The sequence below is a fragment of the Cajanus cajan genome, chromosome 4 (genome assembly GCF_000230855.2).
Source record: "Cajanus cajan strain Asha chromosome 4, NIPB_CcT2T_4, whole genome shotgun sequence".
Lineage (NCBI taxonomy): Eukaryota > Viridiplantae > Streptophyta > Magnoliopsida > Fabales > Fabaceae > Cajanus > Cajanus cajan.
Window position 1 is genome coordinate 53,798,440 of NC_138520.1, and position 20,952 is coordinate 53,819,391.

At 30.2% G+C, this 20,952-nt stretch overlaps 1 protein-coding gene across 4 annotated transcripts; it reads right to left on the bottom strand.

The window, feature by feature from the left end:
* Positions 1-11,237: 11,237 nt before the first annotated feature.
* LOC109816386 (RPM1-interacting protein 4) lies at positions 11,238-17,063 on the bottom strand. Of its 4 annotated transcripts, none has more exons than XM_083072589.1 (5): positions 16,954-17,063; positions 16,744-16,856; positions 12,025-12,498; positions 11,682-11,870; positions 11,238-11,602 (listed from the first exon to the last, which is right to left on the bottom strand). In XM_083072589.1, the coding sequence occupies exons 2-5, from the start codon at positions 16,747-16,749 to the stop codon at positions 11,543-11,545; spliced, it is 729 nt and encodes a 242-aa protein (XP_082928715.1). In that variant the 5' UTR covers positions 16,750-16,856; positions 16,954-17,063; the 3' UTR covers positions 11,238-11,542. The 4 variants fall into 4 exon arrangements, with proteins under 4 accessions (XP_082928715.1, XP_082928714.1, XP_020236972.1 ...); XM_083072588.1 differs by having other exon boundaries at positions 16,744-16,876; positions 16,954-17,048; XM_020381383.3 differs by lacking the exon at positions 16,954-17,063 and having other exon boundaries at positions 11,238-11,572; positions 16,744-16,947.
* Positions 17,064-20,952: the final 3,889 nt, after the last annotated feature.

The following is a 20,952-nucleotide window of genomic DNA, read 5'->3' on the forward strand; positions in this document are numbered from 1 at the left end:
TTGATGGTAGTGATTTTATCAATATTGTTGTAATTAGAGGAAAATCTTCCTAATTAGAGAAAATATCTGTAGAATATTATAGTTTATTTTTCAGAATATTTTTTCCTTATTTCCTTATTTTGGAAGATTAGATTGTTACAAATAGGTGTTAGGAAAATGTAATATGTATGAATGATAATAATAAAATCATTCTCCTTTTCTAGTTGGTATCAGAGCATCCGATCTTGGGAGCTCCGTTTTTGCTGCAACAATAGCCATTGCCGCCCGCTGTCCGGCCACTACAGCTGCCACCGTAGGGTCGTTGATAGGGCAGAAAGGTGCGCCCAACTTCGGCGAACACAACGTCGAAATTCGCTTTGAGAAATACGTCGCCACGCGCCGCCATTGTCGCCGGTGCGTGTAGCTCACGCGCCTAACTCCGGCGAGACCCACTCGTCGCCGCCGTCACAGAAAGAGTCGCCAGGGCCTCTTGAGTCCATTCCACGGGTCGGTGACGTCCCATTTGGCCCAAATTTGAGTAGATATGAGTTTTGAGTTTTTCTCCTTTTCTGGTGACATCCCATGTGCCTAGCTCCGGCGAGACCCACTCGCCGCTGCTGTCATAGAACCGGTCGTCGGAGCCTCCTAAGTCCGTTCCACAGGCCGGTGACGTCTCATTTGGCCTAGATTTTAGTAGATCTGAGTTTTTTGAGTTTTTGCTCCTTTTCCAGTGTAGCCCACTCATCGTTGTCGCCACAGACAGAGTCGCCGAATCAATCCATTACGTTACCACCATCATATTTTTGAGATGAAAGCTTTTAAAGAGGAACTAGATCGTTTGAAAGTAATGATTGAATCAATAAGTAAGCCTTCTGGACCATGTACTCTGTCATGAAAGGTAAGAGTTCTCTCCATACTATGGGACCTGTGTCTCAAGATATTTGGATTCTTGATTCAGGAGCAACTGATCATATGACACCTTTTCGTATGATCTTCAAATCATATATTAAAAGGAATAAAGAACAACTTATTACAGTTGCGAATGGTCAAGGTGTACCCATATGCGGCTCTGGGAATATAATTTTGGAATCATCTAAGGTTAGGGGTAGGATCCTTACCTAAACAAAGTCTATGTGTGTAGCTAAAACCTAGAAATGTGGTGAAATTAAGACTAAAGCAATTGAAAAGGTTTTCCCTAAAAACTAAAACATCTTGCCTAAGGTATCATAGATAATGACCTAGGCATTCCCTAGAAAAGAAAGAAAATACTACTAGAAAACTGCCTAAACAAGTTTGGACCATATTGTTTGTTAGATAGTCATGAGAAATTAGTGTCAAACAGAGTTTTGAAGACTCATATAACCTATATTTGTCTTGTAGGGAAGTAATCAATTTAAATTCAAGTGAAGATAAACTTCCCATAAGATCAAAAGTAGAATATAAGGCATTACGAGATGTATCTATCAAATAATATAGACCAAAACTTGGGTGCTTTATTAGAACAACTGGTGGAAGGAGTCCTAAAGAGAGGAGGGCTATCTTCCTTGGGCACCTCCAAGGAAGTAGCACAAGGAGTTGAACTAAGTGTAGTGCACTCCTTCTTCACTACATCTTGAAGTTCAGATTCTTTTTCTTTTAAAATATTTTGTTCTAGAATCTCTACTTCATGACTAGTGGTAGCATAAGGGCAATAGTTAAGGTCTTTATTAGGAAGAAAGTATTTTGCAAATGGGTTTTAGTGATAGAACAACTCTCTTCATTCACAAGTCCTTTAGATGAAATATTTTCCTCTTTACTCTTTCTCAAGAGAAATGTCTTTTTTCTTTCTTTTTCCTTTTCTTTTCTCAATTTTATTTTTTCCAAAAGTTTTTCATCCTTTTGTTTAATAATGCGAATTTCTTCCTCTAAAATTGCAAGTTGTACTTTTCTTTCAAGTTTTTCTTTTTCTTTTGCTAACATTTCTTGCTTTTTCCAAAATTTAGTGTTTTAAGCTCTTGAGTAGGATGTGAAAAACTTTTTGGAGAGCTTAAGTCACTACCACTTGATGAATGTTTTCTCATGATTAAACAAAAAGAGTTTTTAACAATTCCTAAACAAAAATGGGCTAAATATTACTAGTTAAATGTGGTTCTAAACAACACTAAGCCTTTGGAACTTAGAATTTGTTTCCCCTAAACGTTAACGAGTAAGCATACAACAAACATGACAATTAAAACTTTCAATTTGAAAGCTTAAAAAAAAAAAAGAAAATGTTAAGCAAACTAGTCGATTAGTTAATTTTAAAGAAGTTTTAAAATGCAATGCAAAAAGAAAATGAATTTTTTTGTTTTCAAGGAACAAAAATAAACACTTAGAGGTCTAAGTATACAAATGGCACTATCAAGGGAGGTGAGCTACTAAGAGCCACTTAATAACGAATTCTTTTCAAGTGGAAATTACTAAACTCCCTTATGTTAGCTTCAATTCCAAAAATCTTTTCACCAAAAACTTTAATGCTTATGATTTTCTTTAAACAAATTTTTCTTGAATTCTATCTAAACGTGAAAATTAACAATTATACAAGCTAGACGCAACTATGAACAACAAGTAAAAGAATTAAACAATAACAAAGAGTAAAGATCAAAAGCTAGTCGGATTCCTAAGTGGAAGCTTGAAGAACATATGAAATTTTCAAAGCTACTTCCACTAGAACTACACGTGAGTGAGGTATTAGGATTTAGATATACCTGACCAGCTTCTTAATACTCCTTTCAAGCTATTACAAATGAATTAAAATACAGAAAATTGCAAGAAAATTAAAACTAGCTAAAAACAGAAATTTAGTGATTGATTTGGTGATGAATTTAGAGACGAAATTTAGGACAGATTTTTCCAGCAACCAATTTTGGTCTCTAATCCGTCTCTAATCTGGAAATTTCTCCTTCTCCTTGCTACCTGCACAGTTTAGACACCAAAACACAACAAATAATGGCTGCTCACAATGATTAGGAAGGATCACTCTTGTGAATGGATTTTTAGAAACTTAGGCTAAGAATTTTGGTCAAATTTTCAAGTACATTGGCCTTAGAATTAAAAATCCTTCTTTTCTAATCTTGTTGAGTCAATGTTTGAGTTTCTTGCAAGGATTTGAAGCCACTTCTAGCACTGGAATTTTAGAAAGAAAACTTGACAAAAATAAAAAGCACAATTAGCAAGCTTATACCAAACAAAGGAATAAGTGTATATTGACAAGACTCAAAGAAAGCAAACAAAACAAAGCTAGAAATTAAGACTCTCAAGAAATGGTTAGCACTCAAATAGGAATGTTCCTAGAAGGCACTAGAGTAGATTAAGAAAACAAAAAAAAGCAAAGAAGAATTGAGAATTCAAATTGGAAGAACCAAGCATGTAGTGACTAACTTCAACTATTTTGATTCTTTTATCTTCTCGGCTTTTGATTTAATTTTTTTCTATATATTTTTTTTTTAATTTTTCTTTTTCAAATTTCTTTTATAATTCAAGGAGAAGTATATTTTCCTTTTTCCAGAATTTTTCAGCCACTACAAGCACATATAGGTTCCGGATTTTAAAGAACAATCAATTTGAAATTCAAATTCTAGTGCATGCTTTTGGTGTGTCCTTGAATTGATTCCTTTTCAACTCAAATCTTTTGGAAACTTTTTCCTCTATTTTTAACTCTGTTTTTGAATGATTTTCCAGATACAATTACGTTCAGGTCATGCACTAAAATTGATTTCAAAAATTGGCTTACAATTAGGATCACAATTGGAAGAACCTTGAAATATTTTTATGATAGCAAATTTAAAATTGAAAACTCATCAAGACATCATAGAATCCTAACACTAAAGAATTCACCAATGATCTAATGATGAATATGAACTCAATGATGTAAAAAGAAAAGCACCAAAGCACTTATGAACAAAAAACAAGTCTCGGCCAAACTTTAAAAATTACTCAAAAATTTTCAGCACAAGATCAACCAAGCACATCTTGAATATATTTGACATGATAAGGACTAAACATGACCTAAGACAAACTTTAGATTCAAAAGTTCAAAAGAAACACATGCAATTGAATAAAGATGACCGAATCATGAAACACAAAATTAAGAAGACTAAAACAACTCAAAATTGGCAAAAGTTGAATCCTAACACATTAGTGATTGCGGATTTAAGAAATTTGCAATCAAACCACTTGAATCTATCAAGAATTTGTTTCAAAATTATAGATCCAAAAAGGAAACTCAAAATGTGACAATTTAGAACACAAAATTCCAGAATTCAATCGGTAGAAATATTTACTTAACTTTAAGGAAGATAACCTTGCTCTGATACCAAAAATGATGGAGTAGGCAAGTGAAGTGAAAGAACTTGCTTCCTTTTCCTTCTCCAAGCTCATGGATCTTCTTCCTTGATGAAGAATTCTGAACTTGGACGCAGTTTAGAGGACCAAGAAGAGTGAATTCCTAAGCTAAGATGGAAGCATCCGAGCTAGAAACTCAAAAGAGTGCTCACGGACTAAGCTTAGAAAATAGAATTCCTAAGGTTAAGACTATGGAATCTTTGGGGTGACTTTGAGAGAAACTTGGCTGAAGTGTATTTTCATAAATCTCATTAAGGTTCAAAGTGTTGAAATGTGAAAAGAAATGTCCAATTTATAGGCTAAGGAAGCAAGCATAATGGTGCCAACTCAAGGAGCAAAATTGGCGCCAAAAATTTGAATTTCAAATGGGATTTGAAATTCAAATTTCTTGGCAGCCCCATGTGCACGTCCAAGAGCTGATTCCATGTGCATTAAGGTTGCATTTAGAGTTAATTTGATGTTAATTTAGGTGATCCATGTGCAGCACCATGTGGGTTAGCTCATGTGCACCAAATGCAACTCAAATTAATCCTAAATGTGACTTTAATTTTAGCTAACTTTGCCTAATTAAACTTTTCCTTTATATTCTATTCTGATGGCCTAAATACAATGGCCAACCTATCACAAACATTAATAAATAATAAAAGAAACAAAATGAGTCCAATATTGGGTACCAAAAGTCCAAAGGTTCATAAAGCCAAAAAACAGACCCAATAAGCCTATGGCCCAAAAATGTCAATCTATGTAGTCCAAAATACAAGACCAAAATATATTAAATCTATACTAATATAATATATATAACATAGAAGAAAATGAATGTCTCAAAGTATGACCCATGTGAGAAGTAACTTGGACCTTCAAAGTCCACCAGGCCCATTGGGCTCTGACTAGCTCAAATCTTCATGTTTACCCCATTCCTCTTGGATCTTTCAAGATATCACCTCTTGCCCTCGTAAACATCATTCCATCACAATACCTTATGGTGATTATTTTTTTAAGTTTTTGGGGTCAAACTGTTGGAATTTTTTCATTTACTTCAACCATCAATTTAGGATCATGGCAGGGGTTGTATATTATTTGCATCTGTTTGCTGTTCTATGTACATTTAATCGTTCAATATAGTTAATTATAGGTTCTTTGTTTTTTTCCTCACATAACCCTTGACGTTGTTTGATACTTATTTTGTTAGAAACCCATCTATGGAAGTTAGGAAATTCTGTAATAAATAAAAATTGTCAAGGGAGAAATAGTATTTAAACTTGAAAGTCACTGACACCACAGAAATGAAATGAAGACAGATTCTGCATTTCTGCTGTAAGCTCATTAAATTTGCCTTAATAAGAGTTATGATATAATTGTGATATTTTAATCTTATACAATTATCTTCTTTCTGTTTTTCTTTCTGCTCAACTTGTACAATTATATTTAAGCGCTATGGTTCCTTTATATTTCTATAAGATATAAGAAGGATTTAAGTTTATTTTAATATCATATATCATATTTTACTTTGTCATTTTAGTTCCAATATAATTTAAAAAATAGCTGAAGAATCTCTTATATATTTCTTTTGGACAAACTAGAAGTCGGTTGCTTTGCTTGTACTTTGGTAGGTGAGTGCTTGGTCTATAACTGGGTTTAGGTGTAGTCATGCTGTGTCCCTTTTATTGGGTTGGGTTAGGTAGTCAAATAACAGCAAATGATATTTATATCCTCTTTGTTAATATTTACACGTTTATTCCTTTAATAATAATAATAAAAATTCTCTGAATCTTTTTAAACTTATTTCTCCCTTTTCAAATAAACTTTCTTTCTTTCGGGTTTTTTTTTTCTGCCCACCCTCCACTTTCTTTGTCACCCTCTTTTCCTCCATTTCTCTCTTTTCTACTGCCACTCTATGGTAATCTATAACAGTTCAGTATTAAAAATAATCTAAATATTGATCAGCAAGTTGTATAAATGAATGTATATAATAAAATTTCAAGATACTAAAAATATTATATATATATATATATATATAAATTTTGTGAACCATTAAAATTAAATAATTATAGAATAGTTATTGAAAATATAGCTGAAAATGATATTTATTTATCGAGATTATAATAATTATATAATTTTTTATATTAATATTTATTTATGATACAATTTGGAGATATTCTAAAAATTAGAAAAATGTAATATCATATAAAAGTATAAAATAAATAATTGTAAAATTGTAAATTATACGTAGAAAACTTATATTTTTTAAATTTATATAAATTATAGAGATTGTAAATTAATGTTTTCTAAAAATTTAAATTAAAAAATAAAATATTTTGTAAATTTAGGAGATAAATATAGTTAAAATTGAAATAATTATTTTATTAAAACACTACTATTTAATAAAAAAATATTCTTAAATTAAAGGACTCGTGAATGATCATTTAATATAGTTCAAATTCATTTGTCAAAGAAATTAATATAGTTCAAATTAAAATAATAAATAATATTTCAAAAATCATGAAATTTGAACTTCAAAAAAAAATTATAACACTTAATTACTTAAAAATACCAGATATTCTATTTTCTTAATATCAACTTACATGTCACATTAAATATAAAATAAACTTAATTTATGTATTATAAGATAAATTATTTTTTTTTTACAAAATAATATGCAAAACCTGAAAATAAAAAGTTGTTAAATCATTTTATTAAAATATTTCATGTAATATGATTCTCGGTATAATTTTCAAATAATTAAAAGGTATACATTTATTAGTGTGACAATTAACAATTACCACTGTATCACATAATTTGAAAAAAATAATTAAGGCGTTTGAAAAATAAAAGTAAAATAAAGTCTAATAATAATGTACAATTAAAAAATTATTTTTAAGTTTTGTCTTCATCAAGTTGTTATATAATTTAATTATATGATTAAGGGGTTATTTGAAAAAATAATTAAGGGGTTTGAAAAATAAAAGTAAAATAGAGTCTAATTATAATGTACAATTAAAAAAATTATTTTTAATTTTTGTCTTCATCAAGTTGTTATATAATTTAATTATATGATTAAGGGATTATTTGAAATTGAAATATAATGATAAATTATGCACGAGTTTTTCAAATTTAAACATATTTATAAGTATAAATTTAAATATTATTTAAAATTTAACAATTAATTTAAATATATGTATACTTGAAGAGAACGATGATGAAATCAATGTTTATATTGAATACTTTAATTACAAATATTAATTTAGATAACTATGTCATAATGAAACTGAAACCTAATATAATTGTATTACGTAACCGTTAAATTTTAGTTATAATAAAATGTCGTACAATTTGTAATTAATAAAAAATAATTTTAAATTATAATTAATTACCATTTATTACCAATATTAATTGTAATTAATATTGATTTCAATTCAATTTAGTAAATAATTAAAAGACAAATAATTTTTTTTTATAACAACATTTTAATTTTATAATTCTTTCTCACAACTTTTGTAGTGTCTCCTTTGATCTTTTTAGAACCATGCATTTCCATACATTTTTTTGACTTTACATAGATATAGGTTATTAGTATTACTTTAAAATCTTGACAATTATAATTAATACAATTGTGGATTACTATTATCATTTATCCATCCTTTCTTGTCAAAGTTAAGTTTCAACAAATACACATAAATAATGAGAGATAAAAAATTAATTAATATATAATATGTTAAATTAGAAGAAATTTAAAATGGAATAAAAACATTCATTTAGTAGTTGAGGGTGAACTTTAGGGAATGTATTAGTTTAGAATTTCATAAGATTTTAAAAGATTTTTTTTGAGTAAAAAAAAAGTTCATTAGTATTCAATGAGAATTTTATGTCACTTAAAAACAATTTAGTGATATTTAATCAAGATTTTCAAGATTTTTTAAAGAATCCATTAAAATCTATTGATATTCATTTAAGACTTTTGACAACTTAATGTTATCTTTAAGCTAATATAGGAATCTTTAAAGTTTCTACATAAATCTTGCATAAAAAAAACTAAATCTTTCATTAATTAAGTTAAAGGACAAAATAAAAGGTCCTTTTATGTCGGCATGACACTTAGTAATCTAGTTTCATTTTAACTTAGAGCAATTTTATGCATAGAAAAAAGACTAATCAAATGAATTGACCAAATAACATCCATTGGAACAAATCAAATCTAAAATTAAAAACGGAAAAAACCCACCACAGATTTGACGAAAAGATAGACAACTTAAATGAAAAATAAACAAAATCTGAAAAAATTAGAACCTAGGGGAAATAAATCAAGCAAATCAACCAAAGAAACGAAATCTCAAAAGTACAAAACCTCTCTTTGAAATCCTAATTTTGTGTGTCTCTCTATTTTTCCTTTTGTGTTTCAGTTATCACTACGAAGATGATGTTGATTTGAGCGCTATGTTGTTTTTAGAGGACAACAATTTTCGTTTCCCTCTCAACAATTTCGATAGTGTGGAAGTTATTCGCTGCAATGAAGATTATTTTAGTCATTGAATTTTAAACAATTCTAAAAAATTTTAAAAAGTAATTTTAAAGCTTTACAAAACAAAGAAAATCATACATAAATAATGGAGAAAATTCTTAAAGATGGAGAAAAAATTTAATTATTATTCATAATTTTATTTCCAAAAAAATAACTTACAGATGTAATATGCTAAAGTAAGAACTCAAAAAGTACGGTTGAGTTTGTCTCACTCACATAACTAGTTATTGAAAAAATGTGTTCAATGTGATCAAGTCAAATACTTACAAAGTACAATTGAATTTACCTTATTCACATAATCAATTGAGAAGTGTATAACTCATAATTATAATCAATGCTATATCACAAAATGCTGAACTATCCTTAGGAAGGTGGAAGAGGAGAGAGATATGATTGAAAAAATGATATGAAAAGATTTTAATGAAATTTTAGTAACCAATGTAAAAAATCTATTTTAAAATGAGTTAATCACCTATACACTGTCAGTGTAAAGTTTTTTTACACTGACAACCAATTATATCTTTTAATTGTGTCATGTCACTATAAACATATTTACTTTTAACAGTGACATGACACAATTAAAAGATATAATTAGTTGTCAGTGTAAAAAAACTTTACACTGACAGTGTATAGATGGTTAACTCTTTCAAAATTTCTATTGAAAAACATTAGTAAACTAGATCATAAAAAAAAAAAGACATAGCAAAACATGTATTGAGAGGAGTATGCCACGTAAGAAAAGAAAAGCTAATGTGACAAAATCTATAACTTTTATAAATCTAATCTTACTTGACTGTCATAATTCGCGACTCAACTTTTAGGAGGACGAGGACGACAAAGAGGCTTTCAACGAAGATTTAGGGGATGGTGAGGGGCGGGTGCAACCCCAAATAAAAAAAGAATTAACATAACGACTATTTTGCAAATATAAATAAGTTAGAAAACTTGATAAAATTTCTACCTCATGGATGAGGCATGTACCAAAGTACTTCATGTTAGAAGCATTCACATAACTTATTGAAAAAGTGTATGCAATGTGGTCAAGTCAAGTACTTAAAAAGTACAGTCGAATTTACTTTATTCACATAACCAATTGAGAAGTGTATATAACTCATGATTATAACCAATGCTATATCACAAAATATCCTTAGGAAGGTGGAAGAGGAGAGAGATATGATTGAAAAAATGATATGAAAAGATTTTAATGAGATTTTAGTAACCAATGAAAAAAATTCATTTCAATATTTTCATTGAAAAACATTAATAACTTAGATCATAGAAAAAGACATAACAAATTATGTAGTAAAACATGTATTGAGAGAAGCATGCCACGTAAGAAAAAAAAAAAAAAAGCTAATGTAACAAAATTTATAATTTTTATAGATCTAATCTTATTTGATGTCATAATTCGCGACTCAGCTTTTATATTATAAATAGAAGATTGAGTTCAATTCTTTAAGTCTAGCACATGGCATGACTCAAGCACTGATCTCGTGTTTCAGATGGATGTCTTGTACAGGTTTGCTGAACGGGACTTGACTTTGGTCTTGCTGGGGCTGTTTAATGGTTAGGTTTAAGCATAGTTGTGGTATTGTCATCACATGGCAAAACCACTTTTTCCTTGCGCTATATAAATTCTACATGGTATGAGATATTCGTAAATCTTGGAACTTTCAAATTAGAAGATTGGATCATGTATAGGTAGAAAAACTTGTTAATGAAAAATGTTTAAGAAAATAACATCAATAAGCCTTGATGGTCACTTTACAATACTATCGTGGTCCCCCTTCCCCTCGCTATGAAAATAATTCAGATGAGTTCTAGCAATAGTTCACAAGGATGACTTTGTCAATGGCTCTCAATGGAACAGAACTGTTGCCGGTTGCAGAAGATTTCATTTATCAACAATTACTTTCAAGGCAATCAATGAATTCACCTATGCTACAATTACATGAACACGAGTTGAAGTTTATTGATTCAAGTAAGCTTTTGGATGGCAGCTTCAAGTTCGAGGAGCAGGCTAAAGTGGCGATTTTAGTCCTTGCAATGGGCAATAGTTATCTAAATATAGCCTTTTCATTCATTCATGAGAGAGAATATTGAAATATAAACCAAGGAAATATGAAATACCTGTTCGTCATAGCAGATTGTTACAAGATGGCTTAAATTAAAGAACATAAAATTCACATATGGTCTAGCAATAACTAAGGTGCATAGAAGGATGGTAGAGGGAGCATAAAGGTCAATACGAATTGATAACTTCAAACAGAACAACTCATTAGGAACCTACACAACTTGCATAGAAAGAAAAGATCTATTTCTGAAAGAGTTTGTTATTAAACAGGATGAATTATAGTTGAGCTACAATATAGATGAGGACTAGAATCACAACCCATTAATTCATTACAAAAGAATTGTATATCAAATCTTGTAGCTAAATACAGATAAATTTAATTATAAAGCGTGGCAGATACATAACAAAATATTGAAAAGATAAAAACGACAAATCACAATCTGGCACGCAAAGCGTCTCTACTGACCAAAAGACTGGGAGAAAAAAGCACAAATTTAAGATATGTTTTTCAACGATGTTTTCCTGGGATGAGAGCCTGGAATATTTACAAGTGATACACACACCTCATGACCATTCACAACCCTATTTTTACCTTTTCTGCTCAGAATAAATCACTTTTTCCCCCAGCAAAAGCAGCAGCTCTGGAGAAGCAAGGATAAAAACAAAGAGCACTAATGAAACATCAGTATGATTAAGACTAAAAACTTACAGATTTACTGTCTAAACATTAAACAGGCGTGGCAGTCATACCTGAGCTTTGTTGTCAGCAGGTTGGTTCCGAGCAGCATATTGTCTCCCATTAGGCGTGCCTGGCACGTGTCCAGCTCCCACCTGTTTCTCCTCCCTCAATACGTTGAAAATGTGAGTATAGCCATCACCTGATGTAGGGTTACTTTCATCCCACTCACCAAACTTCGGAACAGCAGCACCTTTATCAGGCTGCCAAATCAGAAATAATTGTGAAGGGAAGTCTCAAAAGACTCCAAAATCGAATCCTTACAGATTAGCAAACTGATCAATCAATGATGCAATATTCATGATTTTTACTTTTCATGCCATACATGGTAATAAAAGAGAACGGTGGAAAACTTACAGTTTCATCCCCTCGGTTTGATGGTCTTAATCGGGATATTCCAGGTGTACCATGGCCGCTGTCATGTGAATTTTTTCCTTCCCAAGATGGACTATCTCTGCCAGGGGTTTTTGCATGGCGATGAAGGGGTGAACGGTCAATATGTTCAGACCCAGTACTTTGTCTTGAAGGTTTTCTACGGCTGTCAGCAGAACCTACTCCCTGGCCTCGATGGGCAGAATCACTGCTACCATGGTGAGCTGGAGAGTCAACAAAATGTCTAGGATCACCATCCTCCCTGCTCTTTTGTAACTCATTTGTTGATCTCACTGATCCCTTTCCAGATTGATCCTCTGAATGAACTCTGGGTTTTGAAGGGGGTGGGTCAGCAGAAGAAACTAGATCTGAATGTTCCTTGGGCTCATTTGGATTAATCATCATTGGACCAGGTTGACCTTTCTGGGCTTTTTCAGAATAAGCTGCATCTGAAACATGCTGTCAAATAGAAACATTGAAACAGTTTTAAATGCTAATGCTTCTCATTCCAGTATCACAATCAAAGTCATCAAAAGAGAAATAATATATGAAGGAAATAAAAGATATGGCTCCTTTTTCTTTCTTTGCAATAAGGATCATCTTTTGGTACTTCAGGAGATTCAACATGTTACAATGTTATTTTCATTGTCAAAATGGCTGCACTCAACAGCATATACCAAATAGTACACCGGAATCTATTTCACTTTGCATGTAAAATGATAGAACAGTTACCGAAGGATGTTTCTATCAAATTCAAGTCTCCAAGAGATTTCTGATCAGAATGTTTATACAGATGAAGAAAGAAGCAAATGAAAAGCACCTTGATGAAGCATAGAGGACAAAACTTTCTCAAAGAAAATGTTTTATTAAACAATAAACTACATAGTTTAGCATTTCTATAAGTAAGCACAGTAAATTACTGCAAACATTGCACACCCATAAACAAATTTACTCCATCTAACTTCTTTCTCATCCATCATCAACCATCAAAACAAATCACTAAGGAACTCCCCAATGCTGGAAGGATTATGCAGAAAAAAACTCCAAATAACTTCTTCTAAATCGTCCATGCAACAGAACAATGCAAAATATATTAGCATGGATTATCAAAACCAGAAGCTGATAATTCCATATTTTAGGATATGATGTTCTACTTATCGCCCAGTGTTGTAAGTGGCAAAATATTATTGATAACCTAAAGCAGATACCTTGGAAAGTACTATAGGAAAAGTCTGTTTATTTTTTATTTTTATTTTTTGTGTGTGTGACTAGGAAGATCCCTATTGAGAGCTAAGATCTAAGGAGGCATGTGAAAATGGAATTCACGGATATCAAACCCCCCAACCAACAGCAGGTCCCTAATCTTAAAGACCAGGGGAGGTACAATTGTACAAAGTGTGCTAAGACTCATCAATCGAGAAAGGTCCTTAACCATGCCTGGAGAAACAATGTCACAGAATTGTTAAAAATCAACTATTATCCTCATTAACAAGTATACCTGCATTTTGAGTCCAACTTGCATCTCACCTTTTCTAATCTTCATTCTTCTTGCTTTGTCTTTAATCTCTCGTGCCCTCTCTGATATGGTATCTCTCAACACTTAGTATATCACATTTAGGTGTTTCTTGTCTATTTACCCATATATAATCATTTTCAATTTCATATTGAACTTAAAAATATTGCTATATATATATATATATATACACACATATATATGCATTTAAGAATTGTTTTTCATCAACTCTCACATTATATTTTCTTTACATACTTGTACCTTTTCTAAACCAATTAGTCCCCACAATAGTCCAATTTTTGTAAAAGAAAACTTTGGTCCTAGAAACCATATTGATTACAAGACAGACATGGTTAAAAGATCGATACAATTTAAAATTTACTAACCTTAAGTATCTGTTGTTATTTGCATTGTTATGGTATTATAAGATGTCTCGTAACTCAATTTATCGAATCAAGCAGATAGTTCTCCAAACTTTACAACAGAGTACTATGTTCATATATCACTCCATTACATTCAGTTCACGGACAGTCAATAAAGTCCGTGATCTTCTCCACACCTTGGAACCAAAAAAAGAAAACAAAAACAAAGAAAAAGATGTAGTGTTGAAACCACCTTATAAAAGACTTTATTTACAAGTTGCTTGTTTATAATATAAATTTGATATTTTGAATACTCTTGTAGAGCTCAATAACTTCAAGAAATTTCCTTTGATCTTGAGGGCAAAGGCTATAAATTAACTACATCTCTAAGGTTTGCACATATTCAAGAATGTTGGCAATAACCAGTTGCCAAAGAAGCAAAGCTATTATCATTCTGTAATTACATTATAAGACCACTCAGTAATCAGTATCTTTCGCAAAGCATAATGGATACTCAAAATACAAGTTTTAGTGCTTTGTTATATAAAGTCAAAAATGGTTTTCTACGTCTAATCTTTTAGAAAGTCTCTTAACATCATCCTACAAGACTGATTCATGACAATTTGCTTGTTGAAATACAAGTTCTAATGGTGTTGTTATATAAAGTCATGAATGATTTTCTAGGTCTAATCTTTTAGATAGTTTCTTAACTTCATCCTACAAGGCTGATTCATGAAAATTTGCTCGTTGAAGTTTGTTCACTTACATTTTCATAAAGTTCAATTTAGATTTCTCAATTCCAGTTCCATAAAGCCGGAGGTTGTTCAAACTAAAACCATATATTTAGTTTACAAACCTACAATTTCACTTCAATAGATACGTATTTGCAAAACCAGTACGGCTGGTATCACAAAAGCATTATTCATTTTCACTCTCATCTCTTTCATCAGACCATCCATTTTATATTAAGAAATTGTTGTATATACTGATACTACTGAAAGTCACCAACTAACTGAAAGTCAAAGTCTTATAAAGCAGTGAATTTCCCATCAAAATTGTCATTTTGTCAGTTGATGTTACATAAGAGTCATAACTACTTGGAAAAATTGAAAAGATCTTAGTAATCTTCTAGGGAAAGAAAAGCTCAAAGGTGCCTCTTACTTTGTTTAAAAGGCCAAACACATTTGAGATACGGCTGACAGTAAATTTATCCAGATCAAGTGTGGGTATCAAATTAAAAACGTAACTTAGTGCTACAAAGCTCAGCAATGGTGGGGTCAATGCAATAGTTTGGCTCATTATGGGAACAAATTATCGATGGTTATGTTGGATGAAGTTACTTTGGAGCTAGTATCTGATGATCCAGTGCGAGTATTAAATTGATCTATCAAAAAACACATGATTAGAGGGTCCAATTTCCCTGATCGCCTCAGTGTTCTTATCATGTTCATGCATTAGTTGGAACACCTCAAAAGTGGAGATACTTAACTTCTATTTTTCTTTTCCCTTTTGTGGCTTTTCATCTTTAAAAAGTGTGTTCTATTAAAAATAGCATGATTGTTGTAAGCCAACAATGAGAAAGAAATTAGTTAATGATATAAAGTTCCTATTTTATTTGTTACGAGTTACAACACTGGATCATCAGATCCTAGCTCCAAAGTAATTTCATCCAACATAGCCTTTTTTTATCTTATAGTTAGTACTTTGGTTGTCTTTCTTTACTTACCTGGACGAAGTTGTAGACAGAGCTATTCAAAGATGCTCAGACATCTCTGGCAAATATATAAGGCCAACTAAAGTTATTAATTTTTGCAAGAACATGGGCTTCTTAAGCTTCTGAATTAACCAAAATTTTGCTCATTTTAGACTTGATATATAAGGCTAGGATACAAATTATACATGAACTAAAATGCGTAAATTATATCGCACAATACTTTATAAAAGCAAACTTTGATGGAAAGTAGAGAAAGCAACCAAAGAGGGCACATCTTTTCTCTCTTTGCATATATAGAATATTAAAACCCCTCTTAAACAACTAAAAAAAGAAGTCCTCGCTATTGTTGCTTATTTTTTAATCTGGTTCACTAAAATATTCAGAGATTAAATTCCAACAAGATATAGTTCCATCCACTCAATAATATAGATAGCACATTTCTACGATAGCAGCTTTGTCTTTTTATTAGTTACATCTCGTGAAGTTTTGAGTTTTGGACTATTGTAACTTTTAGACATGGGATTGCATGTGCATCACCAACCTGTACTAAATTTTAAAAAAATAAAAATATCAAACCTGGTTGTTTTATCCATGTTAATTCAATAAAATTTTATATTTAAGAGTAAGAATTCTCGTTTCTCCAATATTGCTAATAGGAATACACATACAACTCGGAAGTGCATACTTGATGCATACCTAACAACTTTAGTAGAAAAAAAAAAATCCATGAACACAAAACAAATCCATCAGATAAGGCTCAGTTAAAATTTCAACACAGCCTAATTTGGGAGGCTAGTTTCCATCTTAAACTCAGAAAACCACACCCTTTAAAATGAATTGCCCCATGATACCAATCAGCAGAGAAATAATGCGATGGCAAACCAGAAAAAGAATCAAACTATGGTCAACTATCTCAAAGCTTCAGAACATGAAGAGAAAAGAAAAGAAATACACAAAAAAAAAAGAAGAAGCTGCACTTAACAAAAGATTAGAACATAATGCAAGAGATTGAAACTCTGGTCCCTTACCCTTTTCCTCAAATTTTGTCAGCAGCAAGAGACACACAAAACAAGGGAAAGTGAAAGAGGAAAGAGAAAAAAAGCAAAAGAACTCACAGCCATGTCTGATAAACTGGGCTTGGGAAAAAGCCACTACCCAGAAATTGTAGTGGTGAATTGTTGAAGAAAGTTGAGATTTTTCCTTGGATCAGAGTGTGGAAAGGTGAGAGCTGAGAGAAGCGAAGAAGCTCTTGCAGAAAATGCAAAGACCCAGTGAGAGAGAGAGAGAAAGAAGGAAGCTTAGAGAGAGGTTTATGAACCACTAACCTACGCCACCGGTAATGTTTGACCATTCTCTTTTTCTCTCTGTAAATTCTATGTTTCTTCTGCTTCAAAGTCCTTCTCCCTCTACAGTTATGGCCCCTTGGAGGTGTGTTTTATTTGGTCACATGTGTGTGAATAAGTTACAAATAGACACAGAAAAAAAAAAAAAAAAAAAAGAGATAAATGAAACTAGTAAAAATAAGTGAGAAATATAGTAAAAATAAACTTATTTTGTTTAAAAAATATGGGAAGATAAAATTTTAAAAAAAAAGTATTTTTAATTTTTTAATTAAATAACCGATTGGTTTCATTATTTAATTGATTAAATTCTTGATTTGATTTATTGTATACAAGAAATGATAGATACTTACTATTTAATCAATTAAAATGAATTTTTAATCTTCCTCTATTTTCTTTTTTCCTTTTTTTTTCTCTCTCTTCTATTTTCTTCTTCCAAAAATGCATGTCACAATAATTGTGATTGACTTCCCGCAAAATTTCCTTCATTATTCATACAAGTCCATGCCACGATCATAATAAATATAGTTAATTTAATATAGGACCTTGCAATATATCATTAAAATTCAATTTAGTCCTTATAACTAATCATTATCATTCAGTTTAGTCCTTGCAATTAATCTATTAATTTCACGTTGATCTCCTAGTAACACAAATTTATTATAATTCAATTTATTCCATGCAATAAAGTGATGCTTTAATCTTTTTCTTCTTGATTCTTTTTCATCACTTTCTTTATCTTTATTTTTTTTTTAATTCCTCTTTTTTATTTCTTTCTTTCTTCCTTTTTCTTACTTCCATTGTCTTACTTATCCAAGTTTTTTAGGCTCTAAACCAAAAAAAAATAAAATTATATCAATTATTTAAAATATTTTTTTCATATATTTTATTATAAAATTATTAGGATATTAAAAATAATAAAAATTATTCACAATAAACATATTTTATTTAGTATTTTTTTTTTAATAATTCATCTTATAAATCACTTTTAAAGTGACTTTATGTTATTAGATCATAAATGTTTAATGAATTATATTGATTAGATTGTTCAATGTGGATATGTTAGTTTTTATCATCATAATATTCAATGCCATCATAAATGTCTAATGAATCATCTTCATTTTCACTATTTTTAACTAAAATATTAGACTCTTCATTATTATTATATTATTTTTCATTCTCAAAATTTTTAACTTTGGAGTTTAAATTATCTAGATTTACATCATTTTCAAGAAAAATTATAGGATGTTTAAAAAAAAAATCTCTCAAGAATTCCCTTTTGACAATCAATATCAATTTCAATTTGTTTATTTCTTTTCCATTTTAGATGAACAGAAGGTTGTTTTCTATAAAATATGTTCAAAGTCAAACAATAAGACAAGTATAAACAAAAAACTAAATTATAATCTATGATTCAAATTATAAATTTTTAATGAGTAAATGACAATGAGAGAAAATAATAGTACCTAATTGCTTATTTTTAAACCTTCACCATGAACTCTCAATTTGTTGCAATAAAAGAAGTCAATAGTATATTATAGGCAAAAATATATTTTTCGTCCTTATATTATTTATTAGTGTCAATTTAGTCTCACTTTAATTAACTGAATCAATTTAGTCTCACATCTTTAAAATGTATCTCAATGTTTGACCTTCCATTTCCTCCGTTTAAAAAACTTAACGGATGTGGCATGACACGTGTCACATCCGTTAAGTATTTAAACGAAAGAAACGGAAGGTCAAACATTGAGATACATTTTTAAGATGCGAGATTAAATTGATTCAATTAATTAAAGTGAGACTAAATTGACACTAATAAATAATATAAGGGATGAAAAGTATATTTTTGCCTATATTATATTATATAGATCACACATTCCTTTTTATATTTAACATCACCGGTTTATTTTTTTTTAAGATTACAAGTAGATTTTATTGAGAAATAGAAAAATTCTATATCAATTAATTGATTGTTGTTGATTAATTTTTTTTTTTTACAATAATATTTTCTTATATGATTTAATTATGTAAATTTTATTTTTATATTTATATAAATTAAAAAAAAGGTTGGTGGCCCCCTAAAAATGGATTCCTAGATGGTCTCCCACCTTGACTGTGCTCAGGTCGTCACTACTTTCTTTTTTCATATCCTTTCTTCCTCGTTTTTGTTTCCTTCTTCCAAAGATGCATGACAACACTTGATTCCTAATATCAGTTACTACATTATTAGTACTAGTCTCTTTTAGTGACACACAAAAATATGGTTGGTTTTATAAGGACCTTGTAAGATATTATTAATATTCAAAATTAATATTTACAATTATTAATTGAAATTAAGTTTAGTACATGTAGCTAATCATTTAATTTCACATTAATCCTTTGATTTTGTAATACACGTAAATTCATTAAAATTCATTTAAGTTCTTATAGTAAATCATTAAAATTCATTTTAGTCCTTATAATAATGTAAAAAATGTTCATGAACTTTCTTTTCCTTTCAATTTTCTTTCATTCAAGGACTAAACAAAGTTTCATACACATTTAGAGATTACAGTGATTTCTTAACAAAAAAAATATTTTATTCATCCTTTCCTCTTTAGATATTCCTATGGTGATCTTAGAGTCATGTGTGTCTTTTGCCCAAATATAAAACATACTTTCTACTTTATTGTTGATCAATCTTGCAACTTAGGAGTAAAAAAAAAGCACAAAATGTACTTTCCATGTTTCATCTTTGTTTTTCATTTATTGCACATACCTATGAATGTACTTTCCAGGTTTCATCATTGTTTTTCATTTATTTCATTTATTGGAGCTTAATGATGACTATTGACATTTTGCTCATCATTTGAGGTGAAACAAAGGTGTTGACATTAGTCCACTAAAAAGAAAAAAGACTGTTGAACCAAAGATATATTGAATGTCTAGAAACACCTTGATTTTGATGATAACAAACCTTATGTGTTGTAATGGACTAACATTTTCAATGAGTTAATGCAAGAAACATAACAAATCTCTGATGTTAATTCATTGGGCATAGGACCTTTAGAGGGCAATATGTAATTTTTTGGGTTTGGTATCGAGTGCAAGTAGTGCCTCGTTGGGTGCCACTTCGAAAACATGTGAAGACTAGTGTATTGAGGTATGAAGCAGATTTGGTGGTGTTTAGCCTAGGGATATGATTCATAATGTTGATAGTAGTATGATAAGTGATTAATGTTGTAATTAAAAAAATGATTAAGCTACAAAAAGAAGATTGATGTTTTGGTTTTTCACACAATGATGCAAAGGGTCAAAAAGATTAAGAAGAATATGTCATCTTGTAATAGAATAGGTTGTATTCTTATGTGTATTTGTGTAAGTCTTGGTTGGGAAGATAAAAAGAAAGGTTAGGTTTAGGTAAAGCTAATCCCTGATCATAAGGTTTTTAAAACAAGACTAAAATTAATTAAAAAAAACACATTTTTATAAACTAAAAGCAACCAAGCCTCAAATAATAAAAAATGAATCAAGCTTAAATGGACCAGGCAAATCACTTTGATGTAATTGATTACTAGAGCAGAGCAACTAATTACATGAACACTTGGTTTTTCCAATATGCTTAAAATGTTATGATGTAATCGATTATATGAACAAAGTAATCTTTTATATGAGTTTTTGGAAAACCAAAATACTTTTATGTAATCAATTGCATAGCTAGGTAATTGATTACATGGGAGACAAGGTGTTTAGTGGTTGAGTTATAAATATGATGTCCAGTCGATAATCTTCAAATAATGAACCATATTGTCAATGTCAAACATCTTACAAAGTAGCTAATGTAGCCAATTATAGAATTTTAGTAATCAATTACATAAGGAAAAAATATAATTTAAAAAACAAAAACTTATGTTTTAATCGATTACATTATGATGTAATTGATTATAATAGTGAGACTTTGTTTTTGGGTAGTAACATGATCAATATAAACAATTACATGATCAA

What these genes read in the sequence shown, in the direction of transcription:
- LOC109816386 (XM_083072589.1), bottom strand. An exon ending in CAAACCGAGGGGATGAAACT is followed by an intron (nt 11,871 to 12,024) that starts GTAAGTTTTCCA and finishes CTGATTTGGCAG; the next exon opens with CCTGATAAAGGTGCTGCTGT. An exon ending in CTGCTGACAACAAAGCTCAG is followed by an intron (nt 11,603 to 11,681) that starts GTATGACTGCCA and finishes ATGTTTCATTAG; the next exon opens with TGCTCTTTGTTTTTATCCTT.